This window comes from Perca flavescens, chromosome 4 (genome assembly GCF_004354835.1).
Source record: "Perca flavescens isolate YP-PL-M2 chromosome 4, PFLA_1.0, whole genome shotgun sequence".
Taxonomy (NCBI): domain Eukaryota; kingdom Metazoa; phylum Chordata; class Actinopteri; order Perciformes; family Percidae; genus Perca; species Perca flavescens.
Window position 1 is genome coordinate 27,899,875 of NC_041334.1, and position 21,029 is coordinate 27,920,903.

A 21,029-nucleotide genomic window follows, 5' to 3' on the forward strand; every position below is an offset into this window, starting at 1 on the left:
TGACAAACCCAACCAAAGGACAGAGATTTGTGGACAGGAAGCTGCATTCAATCCGAGCCTATGCTCTCTCCAATAATGCGCCCAACTTACAATTTACACTGACAAAATCGATGTGTGCATTGTGACTGTGGCAGTGGACACAAATCATTCTTAAGGTTCTTAATTTTACAGGATTGTCTAGATGTTTTGTCTACGTTTTTTATCCTGTATCAATGTCCTTTGTGCATTATTATTATGCATTTTCAACTGCCTTTGTGTATACAATGTGCTCTATAAATAGACTTGCTTTTAAATTCTGTGTTGGCAGACACGTTGGCAGTGGGTGGAACTGTCACTTCACTGTGCAGGTGGGGTCTTTGTGTGTGAAGTTTTCATGTTGTCTCCATTTCTGCAAAGGTTTTCTCTAGGTGCTGCTTCGGTGTCCTCACACAACTAAATACACGTGGTTATATGGAAACGTATAGCCTCCAGACACCGAGGATGGGCACCTTATGTTATAAAGTTAAATGAAAATATTTGAATACTCATAGATTCTGGATTTTTCAATGCGGGACGAGTCAATATCATTTTTATATTTTAACTAAGTAGCTGAACCTTTTGGTGGAAAAAAACAATCCAACACAAATTATTATTGAAAGAAGAACATTTAAAAAAAACATGTTGGGAGGGGGTATTTGAATTATCAACATGGCATCATGACTTTGCGTAAATATACACGCCACTTTCATAAAGCAAAATGCCGTGTTATTGTACCCATTTTCAGCTATCCACGTGTATGCCTACGCTGTATACAGCTGATGTAAACATACCCACCACGTGGCCTCGCCACGTTGCGTGTTATCACAAGAACGCGACGTACTATCGCGAGAACAACGTCACACGCCTGTAAAAAAAAAAAAAAAAAAACGCTTAGGAACACAAAAAAATGGTTAGTAAAGAAACATTGGGTAAGGCTTATTAAAACAAAAAATAATAAAAAAAAAAACCCGGCTGAAACGGCTTAAAAATCGCAGCACGCGGGACGCGAACCCGGCTCTCCCGGGTGAAAGTCCTGTGTTTGACTCACAATGTAGGTCAATGGCGGCCGATTTGCGTAGATATACACGCAAAAATGCGATTATGCGTCTTGATAACACGCAAAAACGGAATACAAATTGGCGTGACATACATACGCCAATTCATGAGATCAGTCTGCAATTATTTTAAATGATCCATAATAAACATAGTCCTTTTTCTCTTTTTCTCCAGGTGGGCCATTTTATGAACAGGTGCCATTCATTGTTATCAGCACAATCCTGGTCCTCTCACTATCTTGGAATATTTTTTGCTGCGTATCAAAATGTCGCTCAGGTAATTATGTTGTTTGCGCAAAAAATCCAGTGAAAACTAATTAATGTTCTGTTTTTGATAGTGAGTGTACAATTATTTATACTGCAACAGGAAAAGGGATATGTATACCAAGGATAAGACAAAGGTATGTAGTCTTTATTTTTTTAATGTTTGAAGGCAAAGGCAACAAATTTCCGCTTTAATGGCCTTTCAGAAGTTATTGCCAAACTGACAATTCAAAAATTATATTTCCTCTTTGTTTGTCCAATAAAAGGCGGAGCCCAAGGCAGATGGAAGACAATCCTATTTATGGAAATATAAGCTACATGCAGACAAGTAAGTGCACTGTACACCTTTGTCCCTTTCAATACCTTTGTCTGTGTCGGTTTACAGTGTGATGTTGTTTTCCACAGGCATATTGTACACAGGAGCTGATCCTCAACAGCCTTCATCTTTGAGGGATCAAAATAGAGTCAATTCTGACTCACAGGTATAGCCCTTAAACCTCTTTTCAAAGATTGAGGTCTTACCTGTTAAACATTTGGTGCAGAATGCCTTTGTAAGGACAGGACAGGGTTGTTTAGAATCATGTTGGATAACTTTGCTAAAATTGTCACTGTAAACCTGTCCTGTACATATAATGTTGTGTGAAGACCTTACAATATTGTGTTGTTTTTTTTCCTCTCTTCAGTCCAAAACTCAGGGCTGCTATGCCAATCTGACCTTGAAGGCTCCCAGGCCGCAGTCTGGCCGCAGCTCTCCACAGATACAGTACTCAGATGTAGTTCATTTAGAGGAGCAGCCGGAGTCAGAGAAGGAAGACGAAGGTGACACAGATGCTGTCTCCACCCTGTCCGATCTGTATGCTTCCGTGCAAAACCAGCGCACCAAAACCGTTGACAATGCAGACAGCGCAGAGGGCTACGCCAACCATCTCTGAGATGCCATAAATGGTCTTTGTGCAGCTTGACCTGCCACCACAGGATGGCACTGTTTGTTGTTTGACATTATATCAACAACGACAACCCTTTCTGTTTAGCGAGGTGATGCATATCATACTGGCCATGCAAACAAACTCAATTGTTTTACTAGAGAAAGTTCAGCAGGCTACATTTTTTGCTGATGTTTTTGTAAGAGGATTTAATTGTTATCTTTAAATTGTTGGTTCTATACTAAATCACACTGAGATTAATTAATTGTGTGATCTTTACTGAAATGATTGATTAAACTTCCCTAAATGTTTGAAGACATAAAAAATACTATATTTTGAAATATAATTTGTTTTTGACATGTTTTTCCAAGCAAAAATTGTTTCAAGTGCCAGGTTTTCCTTCACACAAATCAGTTGTGATGTCACAAATTCATGATTGTACATACACAACTTAGTGTGAGCACAGAGAAACTTTCTTCCTTAATTGGATATCTGTGAAAAAGCCATTGTGCACAGTGAATCTCAAAAATCTAACAATTAGAAAAACATAATTTTGAGTGGAGTGGGGACTTTACGTGCCTCACATGCCCATCGATCAATATCTGACTATAGTCAAAAACAGCTGACACTCTAATTTTCTACTGATAACATCAGTTATACTGTAAATGCCAGCTCCATCTCCTTGCTGTAATCTTTCCTGAGGTTAAATTAATGTCACTTACTTTTGATGGGTTAATGTTTAAAACTGTCGGATATGACCAGACCAAACGGGTCACTGCTACTGGCTCGATTTCATAAAACTTGGTGGAACGGTGTAGCATTAGCAAAGGAAGAATTTTGGAGCGGATCCAAATAACGGGGTGGATACACAATTTTTTTTTCCACTTTCGTTAACAATGAGAGCATTTGTGCTGCATTCATGTGGTATCGAAATAATTGGACAAATTTGTTCCCAATTGGGAAAATTCTCACTTCTTTAACAGTTTGAAAAAGGGCATGCCTTGGCGGAGGTCTGCGCTCTCAGAGTGCCCTTATAGTTATAAATATTAGGCTTTTATTAGAGAGAAAGGTTGTTTTGGTCTGTACTTTGTATACTATATCACCTAACGTTTTTTTATGATGGCAGTGATAGCAGTTAAGGAAGCAATAATCAATGTGCAAGATATTCAACTTTTATAATGATTAATGGCTAGTTGCAGCACGGTTGTAACATCATCCTCCAACAGAACGCGGGAACGCAGATGGGAAGGGGATTGCCATTGTCTACTTCTTTAATAGTGTAAAAAGTTTCTAAATCACTGCAACATTTTATTCAGAATCAGTGCTTTCACCATGGTCAGTGATTTCAAATCAGTCTTGCAACAAGTGTGAGACGCAAAATGTATGACACTGAAAGCAGATCATGCATGACATTTTGATTAATGATGCCATTTGTGTACCATTAAAATGTCAAACCTTGGATGGACATTCCCATTAGCCTCAGCTGTACTTTAAGTTAAGTTAAGGAACAAATGTTACCATGCTAACATGCTGAACTATAAGACAGTGACATTACTTGCTAAACATCAGCATTTTAGCATCGGCATTATAAGCAAACTTGGCATGCTGATGTTAGCATTTAGGTCAAGCCACTGCTGTGTTCCAAGATCAACAGATTGCTTGATTTAGTTTTATGTGTAGCACATTTATGTTTAAAATACAGTTGTTGAACAGTAAAAAATATTAGAGCGATGCAGGTTGAGAGCAAAGTAAACTGACACCATTAATCTACATCTGAACTGAAATCTTTGTGGGCAACCACCAAGGTGGTGTGTTTGCTTATTTAGTACGCCAGATGTTTTCATCATCTTTGTCATCAGTGGCACACAATTTCCAGTGGAGGAATTTTCCATGAAGAGAATGATCAAATAAACATCAAAGTATGTATCAGTACTGTGAGTTATGAACTTTATTTATAATGCAATTTACATTTACACAGACAACTTTACAACTTTGATAATTTGATGATTAGATATGGCACTTTGTTGACGCTATCAGTTAAGATACTGTGGTGATGGAAAAAGTTCTTCAACCTTTGTAACTATTGGCATGCACTTTAATATAGGCAATGACAACCCTGGCTGGACAAAACATTACCTGTTATTTGGTATTCATTATCTTTTTTATTAAGGACACAACATTATTGACTCAAACACACCATTTATTTTAGTAAAGAGCTGAAGCTGCCCAATAATCTACGGACAAACAAAGTAGTAAATAAAATACAACAACAAAAAACGTTTGGTGAAAAAAACTTTGAAATCATCACAGAGGTTCTCGGGGACCTGCTGTACAAGAATATTGTGGAGTTTGTTAATAATAAAAAGTTTATTATTATTTATTATTAGAGTATTTTTTAAATTTGCCTATGTAAAAATGAATGAAATATTGATATGATTTTAGCATATAATCATTAAAAATAAAAGTAATGACTGATGTATGTATTTCAACAAAAGGATAATAAATTCATTTTGAAACTTTACCCTTTTAAACAACCTTTGTGGACATTTGAGTATAGATCTCAGAGTTTTCTGACAGGTTTAATATGCAATTACATTACTCATGTGTAAATATAATATTTAATATCATATTTTACACTTGTACTTTCCCTTTTGCCATTTTGCATACAAAACTAGCTTTTGGTCAATGGTTCATCTCTCCAACAGGAATAATAATCAAATCACACATAACACTTGCGAACAGGTGAGATAGTTGTAATGACAATTTAAACATGGAATGACTCATAATGACTGCCTCAGTGTGTCGACGTTGGTGTTCATGGAGCTCATTTGTATCTTTTCATCATAGCTTATGCGGGTCTTAAGCACTTCAACGCTGTCAAAGTCAGAGGGCATGTCAAAGAAAAGCTCATCATCAAAGCAGTCCTGGTCAGATGGGGATGCCATGAAAGGCAGCTTCATGACCAAACCAGTGAGCAGCCCACCAATTGCAGACGCTGCGATGGTGGAGAAGACAGCTGCCACCTGGAAGAGAGCTTGTTCCTGCGCAGAACGACCTAAGCCTGGCTTCAGCCCAGGAATCAGCCACTGCAGTTCCAGGAGCTTTGGATCTCCCTCAGGTGGAGCACGATGGGAAAAGATCTGGTACATGCTGGGCCCGTAGGTTTCTTCAGTGGCTAGGAGGATGGCACAGATCCCTGCTGCAGACGATATGAGGCCAGTAAGCCCGTGGAGGTTGTGAATACCACATTGGTCTTGGATCCTCATGTGTCGGGCCAAAAAGGGGGTCAAGTACTTGTATCCAAAGAAACAGGCAGTGCAGCCCATGATGCCCAGGGCGTATGCAGCTACAGGGGAAATCATCATGTCCACAGAAGCCCCAACTGTCACGCCGCCTGCCAGAGTCACGTTCTGAATATCAGCCATTGTGAGCTTGCCTCTCTTATTGAACAATGCAGAGAGTGCGAAGGCGGTGATAGTGGATGAGCTGAGACCTATAAAAGTGTGGAGTATTGCTCTGTGTTGAGCGTCACCCTTAAAAGGTCAGAGCAGAGTTAAATGAAGGCCAGAACACCCAGAGGAACAAGGTTCCCATTACAGATAGGATGTCAGAATGATAGCTAGTTATTTCTTTACAATGTCCCTCATTTAGGCTCGGGCGATACAGCACAAACGTCACCCCTAGACCAAAGTAGCAGGCAAACAGGTGAATAAGAATAGTGCCACCTGCATCATTGATTCTAATGTATTTCAATACAGCCCACTCTGTCAAAGAAAAGAAAGAGATCTCCAGCAGTGCCATGACCAGGAGCTGAACGGGACTGGTCTTCCCAAGCACAGCTCCGAAAGAGATTAGCACCACGGCACAGGCAAACTCTGCATTCAGAAGGTTGATCACTCCCAGGTGAATTTTACCATCGTAGTAAAACTGGAAGAAACCTTGGATCAGGATCGCCCACTGGATCGCAAATGTAGCCGTAAGAAAGTTGAAGACCATTCCACTGAAACCGTAGAATCGGAAGAAGGCCAGCAGGCAGCCGAAGCCTATGAAGATCATCACCTGCACGTCGGCAAAGAAGGGATAGTCTCTATACATGGAGTTCTCCATCGGGTTGGTCTTATTGTTTTGCAGCTTAGCATTGGCATTGTCATCATAAGTGACAAAAACAGCATAAAGAACTATCATGACAACCTCCGACACTAGCACGAGTGCCGGCAGGCGCACCTTTAAACTTGTAGACACATTCATGATGATGCACAGCTTACATTTGCTCACCCAGCTGCAGCACCATTCCTTTTATACTTGTATCTTATCAGATAAGAGCAGCTTATGACAGGGTAAGGAGCATAGCCAGACTAAACACATGGTAACTCTGCAGCACCTTGAGTGCAGACTGTACTTTAATCCTTCAGATTCCTTAAAATGACCTTCTCTCTTCCCCTCATGTTGTCACACATCACAGTCCTGTTAAAACCTCTACCTCTCTCAAGGTAGATTTCAAGAGCATGATTCAGTGCTAATAAAAGATTAATAAGGGTGCAGTTAAAAAAAGGCTTGAGTTAATTTGACACATTGACAAAAGCAAAATGGAGGCTGCATTCTGACAGTAAACGCTGTGCCAATTAGGCTAGGAGTTGTTGAAGTTTTATCCACAAAAAGAGTTGTCTAATTTTAATTTAATTTGCAATGTCTACATTATTATTACGGTGTGTTGCATTGCTCAAATTATTATAATACACCATGATAGTGCACCATCAACATTATTATGTTTAACCTAGAAATCTAGACGCACCCTATTGGCAGCAAATGTAATTTTTAGCCAACATCTTGATGTGGGTCTGGCTTTTCAGGCTACATTACTGTTGATTTGATGTGGGATAGTTGGCTTTAATGATGGCTGAACTCTCTGTAGCTGCTTCAGTATTGTCCATGCTGACTCACTGTCACACTTGCATGGCTTACTGAGACAGATTAATAGAACAGAGCCATCGTATTAGTAACACCTGTGCTTATTCTACAACATGTCTATTTGGAGTAGCCTAGTTGGAGAAAAACATCTCTGTTAAAAAAAAAATGCAAATGTGTGCATAGAGAAAGACAGACGTGACACTGACAGGCGATGGCTAAACAACATTTTGATTTTGTAGCTTACCTTTATGTGAAATCACGATCCGGTTGACTTGCACGTTCACACACTCGGAAGCAGTGGCGGCAGCAGAGAGAGAAAACGATAGAAACTGAAAACGAGGAAGAGAAAGACGGACTCCCATGATGCACTGCATTGCCAACGTAGGCAAACAGGAACATGGCTACCGGTGCTTAACATTAGCAGCCTGTCGTAAACGATACACTTCTGTTGGCCTGACACCGTCTGTGACAATATAATATTTGCTGTGCCTCCGCCACAGAAGAAACGCGTTCGTAGAGTTTATCGGCGGAGCCAGCAGACCCTCTGAAAACAGCGTCTTCGTTGTTCATCAATCACAGACAGGTAATGGATCAGTAAGCTCGGTCCTTAGCTAACGTTAGCATTGTCGTTAGTTACCATATAAATTCACTAAACATTTTAACATTTTGGTGTGATGCCCATGTGGGAATAAGCTTTGAATGATAATCTGAAGTAAGACATCGCAAAGTCATGATGACATTTAAGATGTATGTCGTTAAATATACACGGAACACGATGTTTGGCATCTGTATTGTTGGTTTGACACGACTGCAGCAACGTTGAACCTTAACCCTTTGCTAGCTAGCTATTAGTTTCAACATGTCGTGATAGAATTTCCTTAAGAGACAGAAGTCACCATGACCTGATGGACACTTCCGACTAATAATTGTATAATTATCGTTGGTAGGGTTAATTATGACTATTTGTAGTTGGGTTAATGGTGGCCTAAAAGGTTAGAGAAGCTGAAGTTGTACTGGACAGCTTCCAGGTGTGAGCTTGTAACTAACTATATAAATGGGATCCGTGCGTTACTCAAAGTGAGAGCAGTTCTCTCAGTAAAAGCCCCACTAAATTAATCAAGGTGAAAATAAGATTTAGGCCTTGATTCAAGTGAATCTTGATTTTTAAAATCTGATTAGCTTAGCCAACAGAGAATATGAAAACTTTTCATAGAAAATATCCATCAAAGTCTATAAGTTTGCTCAAAGGAATCACAAAAATGAACTATATTGCTCAAAGAAGCGATGCTGGTTTGAGGAATGTAAACATACCTGTCGACTGAGTTTTTCTTAGTTGATGTTTTCCCTCCGATTTACCTGAATGTCTGCATACATTTGTGAAGAGTGCCTCTCTGTGAAAACATCCCACCTGCCACGCAGTTCAAATCCATTAATACAGAAGTAGTACTGTATATTGTACTGCCTGTTTTTGAATAGTAACTTCAGTATCTTTAAACTACTGCTGTAATGATTAGATGGTAAATGAATCAGGCGATCATTATATTATTGTAAATATAATACTTTTGGGTTTTGGACTGTTCATCAAACAAAATTGATTTTGAACATGTCAGATTGAACTCCGCAAAATTGTGGGGGGAATGTTTACACATTTTATAGACTAAATATTTTTCAGTTATAACATAACTAACAGTTTAAGGATAAAGCTGGCGTTTTTCTATATTTTTGTTATTGTCATCAAATTACACGGAAAGGTGGCCGGGTTGGATCAGTGGGTAGACCAGGCGCACATATACTTGGAGGTTTATGCCTCGACGCAGAGGTCCAGGGTTCGAATCCGACCTGTGACGATTTTGTCTCCCCCCCTCTCTACCCTTTCTCACCCAGCTGTCCTATCGAATAAAGGGGGAAAAGCCCAAAAAATAATCTTTAAAAAAAAAAAAAATGACATGGAAAGACCAATAACACCCATGTGTTCTTATAAAGTTTCTGACTTTCTTGCCCTGTCTGTGGGTCTTAAGTTCCAGGCCCATTCATTCTTACCGAATATGTACGAAACATATTTAAAACAAATATGGTTTCTTTAAATGCTTCATAAAGTCCCTTCCTAAAAGAGCTGGGCACTGTAGATTTTAACTATCATGGTTTAAACAGGAGTAAAAAGTGCATTTGTTACGGACTATTTTCAGCTGTGCGTTAATACACATTTGGTGCTTTAGTGGGTATTTACTGCAGTAGGACGTGTATGTAGGATTGGCTTTAAAATAAACTACAGTGCCCATGTTCATTCTAGGTTTTAGTGTTTTCATGGGATTTATTGACAAAAAGAAGCATAAAATATCACCAGACTGTTTAGGGATTACAGCTATGACTCTAGCTGTCTACCCATATCACAATCACTTTGGTCTTAGCAATATCAATCATTGGTGATCACTGCCCAATGCATCCTGCTTAGAAGTCTGTACAACCTGCTGCTGACTTGCTGTAGTATCACAGTGCCATGAGCAACGATAACCTCCTTGTGGTGGATAGGATCATTACCTGAAATTTCTATGAATCTTGAATTACACAGAACAAGAGCCCAAATATTTCAATCAATTACAATCAATTAATGCAGCAACCGGAAATGAGTTGGAAACAATTTTAAATCATCAGTGAATCTTTTGAGCCATTTATCAAGCAAAAATGGCAAACATGAACTGGTTCCAGTTTACATGTGAGGATTTGCGTCTTTTCTCTGTTTTATATCATTGCAAGTTGAATACCTTTGGACTGTTGGTCGAACAAACAAGCAAGTGAAGACATCACCTATTTTATTTTTACTATTATCAGACACATTTTATAGACCAAACTAATAATTGAGTAATTAAAAATATAATCCAAAGATGAATTGATAATACAAACAATTATTAGTTGCAACCCTCTTCAATAATTAATAATTTTGGAGATTTGCATATGGCTTATCCTTCAGAATATCTACACCAGTAAACAATTATTTGTGGCCTGTAAAAGTTGGATATATTTATATATGGCAAGTTTAAAAATCTTGTGGTCTGATGAATATTTAGCTGACTTCCTATATCATTCTGGGAAGGTTTTACTGCAGCTTTTTGTCACTTAACTTGGCTGCAGCCTGTTTATCTCAAACAAGCCTGTTGTCTATGGAGCAGGTCCAGGTTTGTTCTAGATGACATCATTAAAACACTTTCTCTCACTGCTATCAGCTTTGAACCAGGTTTTAATCGTTATACACACTGTGGTTTAAATTCACAAATTTATACTGACCAAATGTGTCGCTGCTATTTTGGGGTGGATTTTCTCTTCTAGAGACAGCAATAGGAATGTGTGATTTACAATTTTATTCAATTATAGGCTATTCTGAGATATAGCTTGGTAACAAAAAGTTGGGTTCACTGAGTGTTAATTCCCAGGAGTATTTGTGTCTTTCAAACAGATTTTAACAAACATTTCCTGCTTTGATAACTAAATGTGGACTACATTTCTACCATTCTCCTTCAGTGTGGGTCAACATGGCAAGTCCAAGGACCAGGAGAGTTCTGAAGGAAGTGAGAACCCAAGACGAGAATAATGTAAGTCTTCACAGCAACTTATTCTCGTTGCTAACTTTCAGTTCTTAGTCCAAATAGTGTCACCTCCCTGGAACCTTATAATTCACACAGCAGGTAGCAGGTGTTTGGCAGACTTGCAAAGTAGCACCTTCCCACAATCCCTCACAAAATTCCCCCGCTTTCATCCTTGTTCACATAAATGTTGGGAGTTATTTTAGGTGGGAATTTCACTGCCAGTGGACATCTTTGTTGGCCTGCGTCTTTGGCAATAACAGTACACAGATATGTCTCTGAACCTACAAATAAATGTACTATATACATATATGTATTATTGTTCTGTATTATTTAACTGACACACTTAAAGAAAAAAACTCAATGTGGGTAATGCTACAAATAATCTTCAATGTACAAAAGTCTGTAAATCCATCTCTGTAGTTTTACTGTAAATTCATCAATTGTCCCATGTGCCTTTTTTTTCCAGCTATGTTTTGAGTGTGGGGCTTTTAACCCTCAATGGGTTAGTGTGACCTATGGGATCTGGATTTGTCTTGAATGCTCTGGCAAGCACAGGGGCCTCGGTGTACATCTCAGGTAAGAATAGTGGAATGTACTATGATGCTGATGATTTTGGAGATCCTGGCCTGCCTGATAATACATTATTTATCTCTTCTGCCCTGTCTGCAGTTTTGTGCGCTCTGTTACCATGGACAAGTGGAAAGATATTGAGCTTGAGAAGATGAAAGCCGGTGGAAATGGAAAATTCCGCATTTTTCTTGAACTCCAAGATGATTATGATCCCACCTGGAATTTACAAGAGAAATACAACAGCAAAGCTGCTGCACTCTTTAGAGACCAGGTAAAGTGTGCAGACTTAATGGTTTATGATTCATTTCCTACACGTTTCACATCTCAGACCAAATTCTCCATGATCTCATTCAGGGATCATGGGACTAGTTTGTCAGTAGTAATCCATTTGTCCATTCAAAGGTTTAAACCAATAAACTAAATTAACAGCTGACTATGAAATGGACCAAAGGAGGAACTTGATTTTAAATCGCTAATTGTAAGTGCCAGATAAGATGAATATCTTTTAAAGATATTCTCAGAATGGTGAGATTACGATCTTGTGATTCATCAGATTAATTCACCCTCTTTTGATACTGTTTATGACAGGTTGTAACTTTAGCAGAGGGTAAGGAGTGGTCTATTGAGACATCCCCTGCCAGAAACTGGACGTCTCCTCAACCTAAGACCAGTCTTTCATCCTCTCATCGGTAAAAGTGATGGACATTTCTAACACACTCGCACTATGTGCTGTGGCAAATTACATGACAAGCATTAATGTATGTGTATCCATATTTCTGTCATACAGCTCTGGAGGACCTGGACAAAGCTCAGCGAAATCTGGCGACAAAGCTTTTGAAGACTGGTTGAGTGATGATGTGAACTCATATCAGAGGTGAGAGCCTCACACTCTTTACATTTCTTTTATTATGCACTTGTCTGTTTTAAATGAAAAAATTTGTATGCTTCGTCAGTGGAGGGGGCTACAGTGGGAATCAAGAGAATCGGTATGTTGGCTTTGGCAACACAGTGACCCCAGAGAAGAAGGAAGATGACTTCATCAACAATGCCATGTCTTCTATTTATTCAGTAGGTCACGATAAATATCTTTTGTCTGAGTTGTACTTTTTGTTTTTTTCTTCCCCTGTGGTAATTTTTACATTATTTTTTTTACAGGGTTGGAGCAGTTTCGCAGTTGGAGCTAGCAAGTTTGCTTCTATTGCTAAAGATAATGTAAGTTATCCCTAGGACCCCCTCGAAAACGAGATGCTTCATCTCAAGGGGTTATCCTCTTAACAATTTCAATAAACAATAAGTGTATGTACTCAATAAATGCTGTATCGTAATTGATTGAGTGTTGAATGTGTATTTGAATTTCTGCATAACAATAATCCAAATTGCATCCTTCATAAAAAAAAATAAAGCTAATTCATATATATATATTCATATCCTATTTTTATCTTCTTTCCTTCATACAGACATCTAAACTGGCAAACCAAGCAACCTTGAAGGTAAGATGATATAGTCATGGGTAACCTGTTACCAGTACTACTTTCCTCTGTCCCTTTCTGTTTCATTGAGTAGTACCCTCTTACCTAAGGGAATTAGTATTCACAAAATGTGTGCCATTTTGCTTGGTAAATCTCTTACCATATAATGTAAACTTCCAAGCTGCAATAACTGTGTTACTACTTTAATATCTCTTTGCCTTCTTTGGATGTAGTTAAAGGGCTATAAAGCACCCCCAGAACCGGTAAAGCAGATAATAGGTGCATGGCGCTTTTCTGCATCATGTATTTTTTTTCTTCTTCTTTTTTTTTTAAAGATTATCTTTATCCATTTTCTTTATTTTTGTCAGTTTTACTGTCAGTTTTTTTTCTCTCCACCGTTTATCAAACATTTAGCAAAATGGTGACTGCCACCTTCTTGTGCTTCTGCTTGGATATACTGTTTTTTTTGTTTTTTTTTGGTGTCTATACTTTAAGTTTATGGATAACCTGTGAAAGACAGTTAACTGTATTGTTGGATTGGGATTGCCTTCAATTCCTACCCCTAATATAGAAATGTTCCATGATCTGTTCACTCACATCCATTGATAATGGGTTATCCATTCATGCATGACAGTTTTTGTGCTAACTGCTGTAGAAGTGTAATGGTATGTAAAAACAATTAAGTTTGTCATTAAATGAAAGCAATGCATAGCAACATTTGGTAGGTTTTTTTGGTTTATAGGTATTGGCTGCTCAACAAGAATAAATCCTAAGGACAAATTATAAATCCTATTGTGCAGCATGTTAATCTGCAGAATTTAGCAGGCAGAGTAAAAAAAGCAAAGATGCTGTGTTTTAGTATCTGACATTACAGCTTCTAGTGTTTCACTAACCTACACAGAAGAAAAATTGCCTCAAAAGAGAGTTTGAGGCAACAGAGTTTACTCTATACTGATGATCCAAGTTATTTTGTAACCATTACACCCTCTAGTGCTTGTTCAGTGTCATTGTGAATGGGCATGATCAGAACGCCATGCAACTGCAGAACAAGCAGCTCAGTGTCTTGCTCTACTGTGAATGTTAAACTGTGTTTCATTCAAGTGAATTCTCCCCTCTGACTTCCAACTAGGCCACAGAGTTAGGACAGACATTAAATGAGAATGTTATCAAACCCACCCAAGAAAAGGTAACATTGATGTTTGAAGTTGTTACTTTGGTGGTGGGATATAGTGCTTTAGAGACAAAACAGCTTCAGATGTGAATGTGCTATTTTCTACACTGCTTGTCTGTGCCAGTTTTATCTGCTTTATGCCAGCTTACATTAAACAACAAAAGCTGCGGTTTCAAGGATGCAAAAAAATTTGATTTGCAGAAGCATACAGCTGTGAACTGTTTATTTTGGGAGCGGATCTGAGTCAGTGTGAACTTTGTACACCGTCACTGGACAAGGCTTAAAAGTGCATTTAAACATGTTTAGTTTTTAGCTTCAAAGTATCACAGAGGTCATTTATGTCTTATAAACATGTTATGTGATTTTTAAATGCCAATTCACCAGTGCCAGTTACATGAGCCTTCTTTACACTTAAATATACAAAGCATATTCATTGGCATCAAATGTAATTGTAATATCAATGCTATTTTTAATAAAATGCTCCAATTCAGCTTAAAAACTGGGCCACACCCACCTCCACATTTAACGACATAAATGGGTAAAATAAAAGATTTTATCCAAATTAATTTCCCTATTCATCTGGTGAGATAACAATTAAAAATGTCTAATTTGGCTTCAATTTACAAAATGTAGGTCAAGCTTCACTGATCAATTGCAGAAGATAAAATGCCCCAGTCTTGGTCCTTACGGCAGACCGGCACTGCCTTGTTGAGTTTGTTAAACATAAAGTGACACAATCTGGAGCTCTTCAATTGTCAAATAATTGCTCAATGGCTTTGCAGATTAATTGTGTCTGAGCTTTGTATCTGAATATGTCATCATCCCTGAGGTCATGGTGAGTTGTTTCCACATAACTGCTCTAACTCTTTTACTGTCAAGTGAGCAGCTCCTGAGTTTGTCTGTTACTGAGATCAAATGATTCCTGCGTAGCGATAAGAAAACATGCTAATGTTCATCAATCAAGATACAGGAAGATAAAATTTACTTTTTAATTTAAACATCTACTTTCACCCTGCTGTATATTGGCTTACTCTTTAGGTTTGATTAATGGAAAGTGGAAAGGCAAATGACTCAAAACTAGTATTAAACTAAATGGTTTTGTTTTCTAATGTACAGTTGGCATTGGTGATGTAAGGTATCAATAGTATGTGCTTTTCTAACAATCTTCCATTTGTGGCTGCTTAACTAGGAGCTATTTTCTCTTGAGAGCAATAACCTTTCGTTAGACTCAAGCAAAATGCTATTGCTTTCTCATGTTGATTATCAGTGCCCTTAACAAAACACAAATCACCTTTCTCACAATCAAAAAGCACTGCCGTGTATTACATGCAAGTTAGACAGACATGTGCGTGGATATTGTTATTAGTTTTTAATATTAATTTGGCTCATTCAGGTCAAAGATGGCAAATTGCTAGATGAAATGGCAGTCGGCATCACTGGGCTGGCAAACAAGGTAGGATGGGCAGACCTCTGCCACACTGTAAACGCATGCAAACCCAGTCTCCTGAGCCAGTAACTGCAGCTCCGATCCAACACTTAGAACTCAGTACCTAAGCCTCTCATAGAGGTTAAGCCCCGGCCCTAAACATCACAAGCCTCAAAGGAGACTGGTTTTGCAGTGATGAATGAATGTTTGACCAATTCTAATTTGTTGTCATCTCTTGTTTTTCTTGCTGCCATTTAAATCTGGTGGTGAGTACTTGGTGGTCAACCTTTCTGATGTCAAGTTGTTAGAAAACCAACCTCTGTTTGCAGTTTTATTCTAACTTCCTCTAACTGTTGCTAAAACTAGAAATTCAGCGATCTATTTATTTGTGTAACAAATATTGATTGTTTATGGTGTTTAGATTCCTTCAGTTATCACTTCTACCACCGTTAGTTTTTAATTTGGAATTTGATTAGTACTATGTGGTAGTACTATGCATTAGGGATTTGTTTCTTACAAAATGTTTTAACACTTGAAGTATCAACTGCATAAAAGACTTTAGCTTTAGCGTTCTCTGTTCTTTAGGTTCAGGGAGCTGGTTCAAAATTGACTAATCTCTTCTCGGGAAAACCGGAGGATGGGTAATAATAACGACTTCATCCAATTTTAAATCTCCCAGAAAAATATTTTGCACTGTGTAATTTAATGCGACGCAACACAAACTATTAAAGCATGTTTTGACTGTGTTCAGGTCTGCTGGAGAGAGCTACCAGAACATGGATGCCTCTGAGGGATATCAGGGCAGCTCAAGCCAGCCTGTTGCAAAGGACTTCTGGGAAACCTTTGGCAGCAACAACTCCTTAAAGGCCAAGAAATCTCCCAGCAGTGACAGCTGGACCATCGCAGACAATTCTGCAAAGAAGAGCTCTGACAGTTGGGACAATTGGGGCTCCGAAGCAGCGTCCAATAACAAACGCAGCACAGAGGAGAGCTGGGAAGCCTGGGACAACAACTGGGAGAACGCAGATGGTAAGACAAAGAAGAGTCCCACAAAACCTGCTGAGGAAACCTGGGATAATGCAGACTGGTAGGGACCTCACAACTATACAACTCCTCACATTTTTCCCACTCTGGCCTTCATTTCTCTCTCTGTTCATCTCACTGGCACTTTTAGGGAAAGAGCTGCCTCAGCGTAATTCCTGTCAATCCATTCAAAATATATTTATTATGAACCCAACAAACAATAAATGAAGCCTAGCGTTAAATCGAGCTCATTATCAAAGGAATATTCTTAAAATGTACAACTATACTGACTTGCAGCCATGTATTTTACTGTAAATTACCTTCATCACAAGGAATTAAGAAAGAATCAGTGTAGATATGGTCATGACTTTCTGCCTGTGCTCCCCAAGTGTTATACCCTTAATAGTGAATAAGTCGGTGTTTATACTGTATGGGTTAAATGATTTTGGGTCCCAATTCACCACATAAAGAAACAATGCATGACAGAGAAAATCTGACATTGTAAATATAAATCCTTGTAAATACAGTACGATTGACTAAACACTAATGAGATGATTTTCTGTTTGTTCAATCAAAGTGATTTCCTCTGCCCCTGGACCTTTTGCGCATTTTGTTCTTGTAAAAATACATTTGAAAAGCATTTTTGATAGAATTAGATTCTGTAGTCACAAAGTGGTATATCAAATCAAAGGAACAAATAAACACTGTAACAAATTGGCTATCACTAGTCAAATCTGCGAGGAAATGTCAAATGTAAATGAAATTAATGTGTAATGAGTTAGAGCTAAATTACCTCTATAGTATTTTTGTTTGTTTAAAATGTGCAAATAGTCAATGGGTTTGAAAGCAGATATATTGTCCTATTATCAAGACCAGAAAATGGGACAGGATGCTTAAAAGTTTAATTTGGTTGTCTCCTAAACAAATAGTTTATCAATAATTGCCCCTTTTTTAATTATTTAAGCCTTAAGTTGTCTTAGGGTAAATACATTTATTGTATCACATTAGTGCATGCTGACTTAAAAGTTAGCTTTTCCTCATAATTGATGTAATAAATTTAGCATCAGTGAGCTGTTAAAATATATTTTGCTTTGTTGATGCAATGTTTGATTTTACTCTGATTTTAAGACCTGGCTGCGACTCCCATTCAAACATTCATTGCAAAGTAAAAATATTCTTTGAAGCACATCCCCAATATCATTTTAGTGTTTGTTTTGTTATGCAACTCCTCAAGTAATGTTACTTTATACTGTGACATGAAGCAAGTTATCACATTGTTTTTTACTTTACTGCTTTAATTAATCTGTCTAGCAAAAATATGCCAGAAATCAATTGCAAAATCTAATTTTGAATTATTAAATTACAATAAAATGTACCTGCCAATAGTTTTGAACTACTGGTGGAGAGAAGGGGTATTTATTTTAATATGCTATCTATTTTTTTTCTTTTTCTGACCTTGAAGCTGGCTGATACTATTTGAATTGAAACATTCAAATTAGAGTTCACACAGTCAGGAAAGACTTTATTCACTCATTGTCTTATAAATCCAGCTGATGCTCAGAAACTGAATAATGTCTCCTTATGAAAGCCACTTGTTGGACATCAGCAATTGTTTAATCCATCATTTTGCAATTTTATTTTCAAGATGCAACATTTGGTATTTTTAAATAATTTGACAGTAAACTGACAGGTCATTGTAAAATTCACCCTGTGTGAAGCAAGTGTGTGTGATCCTTTCTCCACATCTGTGTCATTGCAGCACCTTGGTCATTATGTATTGTGAGGATTTGGTGTCACAGATCCCTTCACACTTGTATCAACATCTAAATTGTGAAGTAATGTTAATGAGGCTCATAGCTCTCAAACACTTGTTGTAAATTAATTGAATAAACCCAGTGCATCGCTCAGTCAGATGAAATGGCAGCTGAACTCGAATTGTTCATCGTAGATGCAAATGTATCATGAAAAGCTTGTTGTTTTAACGAGTGGGAATGTAATTGGTGTGAAATAGGTATTTTACAAGCCTCTGATAATCCTAAAATTCAAACGAACTGTCTGGGTTTCGAACTAGCCAAATTTTGCTGAACCCAACTTCCCTATGTGGCCTTTAATTCCTTATAACATAAGGTGCTGCAACGTTATACTGTAAATGACTGTAAAGTTTTGTTTGCCTTTACATGTAATAACCCGCAGAAGTCTTCATGTGATGATGCAAACCACTCCAACTAAACTCAAGTTAAATACCAACTCCAGGTCTGGGTTTGATTTGTCTACATTTGCTTAACATTTTTACAACAGAAGATAAAGTTAATGACTAACATCAGAAGACTTATAAACACCCTTGGTTTGCACCTGATTCTTTGAAGCTTGGTATCTGATCATTGGCCTGTAGTTTATAATAAACTGCTTATAGAGCAGTCTACCAGTGCAATAAAGCTGCTGGATTGTTTGTTATTAGGGTGTTTTAACATGTTGCTGTACATCTAGAGGCAGTACTCATTTGGCCTCCACGATTGGTAAAAATAATATTTTATTATCACAGGTTTTAACGTGTGACTGCTAAGTCCTGGGAACTTTATTCCGTGGCCATTTCCTACCTCTAAAAAGTCTTCAGTTTACGGTTTTCAGTAGTGATCCTGCTTTTGTTCTGAACCTATCAGCATTGTTTTGCTGTTTCTCATTTTGTCTTTGCTGAAGGAAGTGTGTTAAAGCAAAGCAACAAAGATGGGTCAACAGCATTGGTGTATTCTCAGTGACAATGCAATGATGGAAAAGAAGAAAAGAAATCACTCCTGGAACATTTGTGTCCCTGAACCTCTGCAGTCATGTGTTCATGTATGGTCATGTGTTTAAAAACCTTAAACTGCTGTGATTGCTTTCTGTTGATACTGATGTCAGTTTGCTCGTGTGTCTCTGATACAGTGAGGTGTACATGTCAGTAAATCACCATCCAATATATATTGTTACCCTCAGCATTCCCTATGTTACTTAAGCTTTATGTCATTTATTTTTTATTTTATGATGGCATGACATAAAACATATACACTGCCAGGAAATGAATGGAAGACTTTGTGCTGTAATACATCACCTTTTAAAAAGGCAAATATTTGAACAGCTACTTATGTAAAAGAGCTTAGTGCTGATATACCATAACTTTTTTTTATTGGTGAATGTTGGGGTATACTGGTACAATTTGATTCACGGATAAACTGCAGAATGTGTAATTGACTGAAATGCATCCAATAGGTCTTGATATAAGGTGATGCTTTTTTTTTTTTTTTTAAAACCCAACGTATTTCCAAACTTTCACTTTCCAGAGCAGCAGTTTGACTCAGTGTCTGTGCCTGTCGAAAAATTTGAGGTATGTCTGTGTTTGTTCGTGAAACTGTTGTCAGAAATACTATTTTTGATGTTATGCATGAGATGTAACGTGGAGCTAAATACGTTCAGCTGTTTCAAAAGTTGTTTCCTCAGTGAATTTAAGTGCAGTTGTCTGCTTGCCCCCTACAAATTTCACCAGCAGTCATCTCATGAGGTGAGCCAGTGTTACCTACTTGGTTGAGGCTTTGGATATTTTCCTTGTACACATGGTTTCTGTGTTTAATAAAAATGTATTGTGCTGTGAATGCCATTTGCTGCCTGTATGGTGCAGAATTTAGTCATTTGTCGATCCTATTCGGGAAAGAAATTTGATACACAGCATTGTTGTATTGATTAATGTCTTCAGCATTATAAAAATGTAAAGGAAAGGGGTTAAAGAGATAAGTTGTTAAATGATGGGCTAGTGTTGCAAATGGTAATTTCTTTACATAAGCTTCTTAAGAAATATTTAGAGATGCGCCATATGTTGGTGGTCAATATTTCCTTCTCCAATAAATGAGAAAATTGCTGATATTGTTCCGACAAGGAAGTATCAACCGATAATTGCAGTTCTTCTGTGCTTAGGAATAAACACTGCAAATATAATCATGTCAACATCTCATACTCGAATCATGTATCGTCATTCAACAAAGAACCTTAAGCAAGTGGGTGCACGATGCTACAATATGCATTGTGTTTAATGTGGGTGCTCTCCAACCATACAGTGTTTTTTTTTCCAAAATGTATATGAATTGCATTGCTTCCTGATAGAACTTTAAGAGAGATAAAGATACATATTTGATGAAAACTAAAACTATGGCCTTTGTGATTGCCACAAAATTGTAGTGACCGTGGGAAAAAAAAGTCATTCTAAAAATTTGTTTGAAATTAAAAAGAATAGCCATTATTTTCCTTTCACAATTTAAAAAAAAATAGTAATAAAAGAAGAAATAGTAATGGTCTCGAACGATAGCTACTGCTGGTATCACCACAACAAACCGATAAGATGTGAATGGATGCGTAGTTTGACTATTTTTGTTCGTAACCTGCATCTGTGAAATCCTTTTTCATAACTCAAAAATGTTTGCATTTTTGGAATTTAAATATTGAGCAAAGATGCAAAGATCTAAAAAACATATGGACCTCATCTTATCATCTTATTTAATGATATTCTCAGCTTTAGGTTTTCCTGGTTTGGGCTTGAAAGGTACAAACCACTTTGGAAGAAAAGAAAAATTGAATTAGAAAAATGTTTTTTTTT

The 21,029-nt window shown here is 37.7% G+C and overlaps 3 protein-coding genes across 4 annotated transcripts in view; 1 reads left to right on the forward strand and 2 right to left on the reverse strand.

Annotated features, from left to right (window-relative positions):
- LOC114553805 (translocon-associated protein subunit alpha) overlaps positions 1-7,545 on the reverse strand; it is a 19,808-nt gene extending 12,263 nt beyond the window's left edge. The window contains exon 1 of the mRNA XM_028575177.1: positions 7,413-7,545. Coding sequence (XP_028430978.1) covers positions 7,413-7,542 — 130 coding nt within the window. The 5' untranslated portion in view covers positions 7,543-7,545. The remainder of the gene's footprint in view (positions 1-7,412) is intronic.
- LOC114553793 (ammonium transporter Rh type B) lies at positions 4,680-7,055 on the reverse strand. The gene is given in 2 exon segments (XM_075447418.1): positions 4,680-5,799; positions 5,801-7,055. Coding segments are annotated over 2 exon segments (1,467 nt in total). The 5' UTR covers positions 6,509-7,055; the 3' UTR covers positions 4,680-5,040.
- On the forward strand, positions 7,477-20,390 carry arfgap1 (ADP-ribosylation factor GTPase activating protein 1). Of its 2 annotated transcripts, XM_028575161.1 has the most exons (13): positions 7,479-7,751; positions 10,685-10,755; positions 11,216-11,325; positions 11,419-11,590; positions 11,908-12,008; positions 12,107-12,193; positions 12,273-12,387; positions 12,475-12,531; positions 12,777-12,809; positions 13,918-13,974; positions 15,353-15,412; positions 15,971-16,026; positions 16,137-20,390. In XM_028575161.1, the coding sequence occupies exons 2-13, from the start codon at positions 10,696-10,698 to the stop codon at positions 16,474-16,476; spliced, it is 1,248 nt and encodes a 415-aa protein (XP_028430962.1). In that variant the 5' UTR covers positions 7,479-7,751; positions 10,685-10,695; the 3' UTR covers positions 16,477-20,390. The 2 variants fall into 2 exon arrangements, with proteins under 2 accessions (XP_028430963.1, XP_028430962.1); XM_028575162.1 differs by lacking the exon at positions 13,918-13,974 and having other exon boundaries at positions 7,477-7,751.
- Positions 20,391-21,029: the final 639 nt, after the last annotated feature.

Excerpts from the sequence above, each read along its gene's own strand:
- arfgap1 (XM_028575161.1), top strand. The coding sequence starts at position 10,696 with ATGGCAAGTCCAAGGACCAGGAGAGTTCTGAAGGAAGTGAGAACCCAA. Across the intron at positions 12,810-13,917 it reads CAAACCAAGCAACCTTGAAG|GCCACAGAGTTAGGACAGAC; the intron begins GTAAGATGATAT and ends ACTTCCAACTAG. Across the intron at positions 15,413-15,970 it reads TCACTGGGCTGGCAAACAAG|GTTCAGGGAGCTGGTTCAAA; the intron begins GTAGGATGGGCA and ends TCTGTTCTTTAG.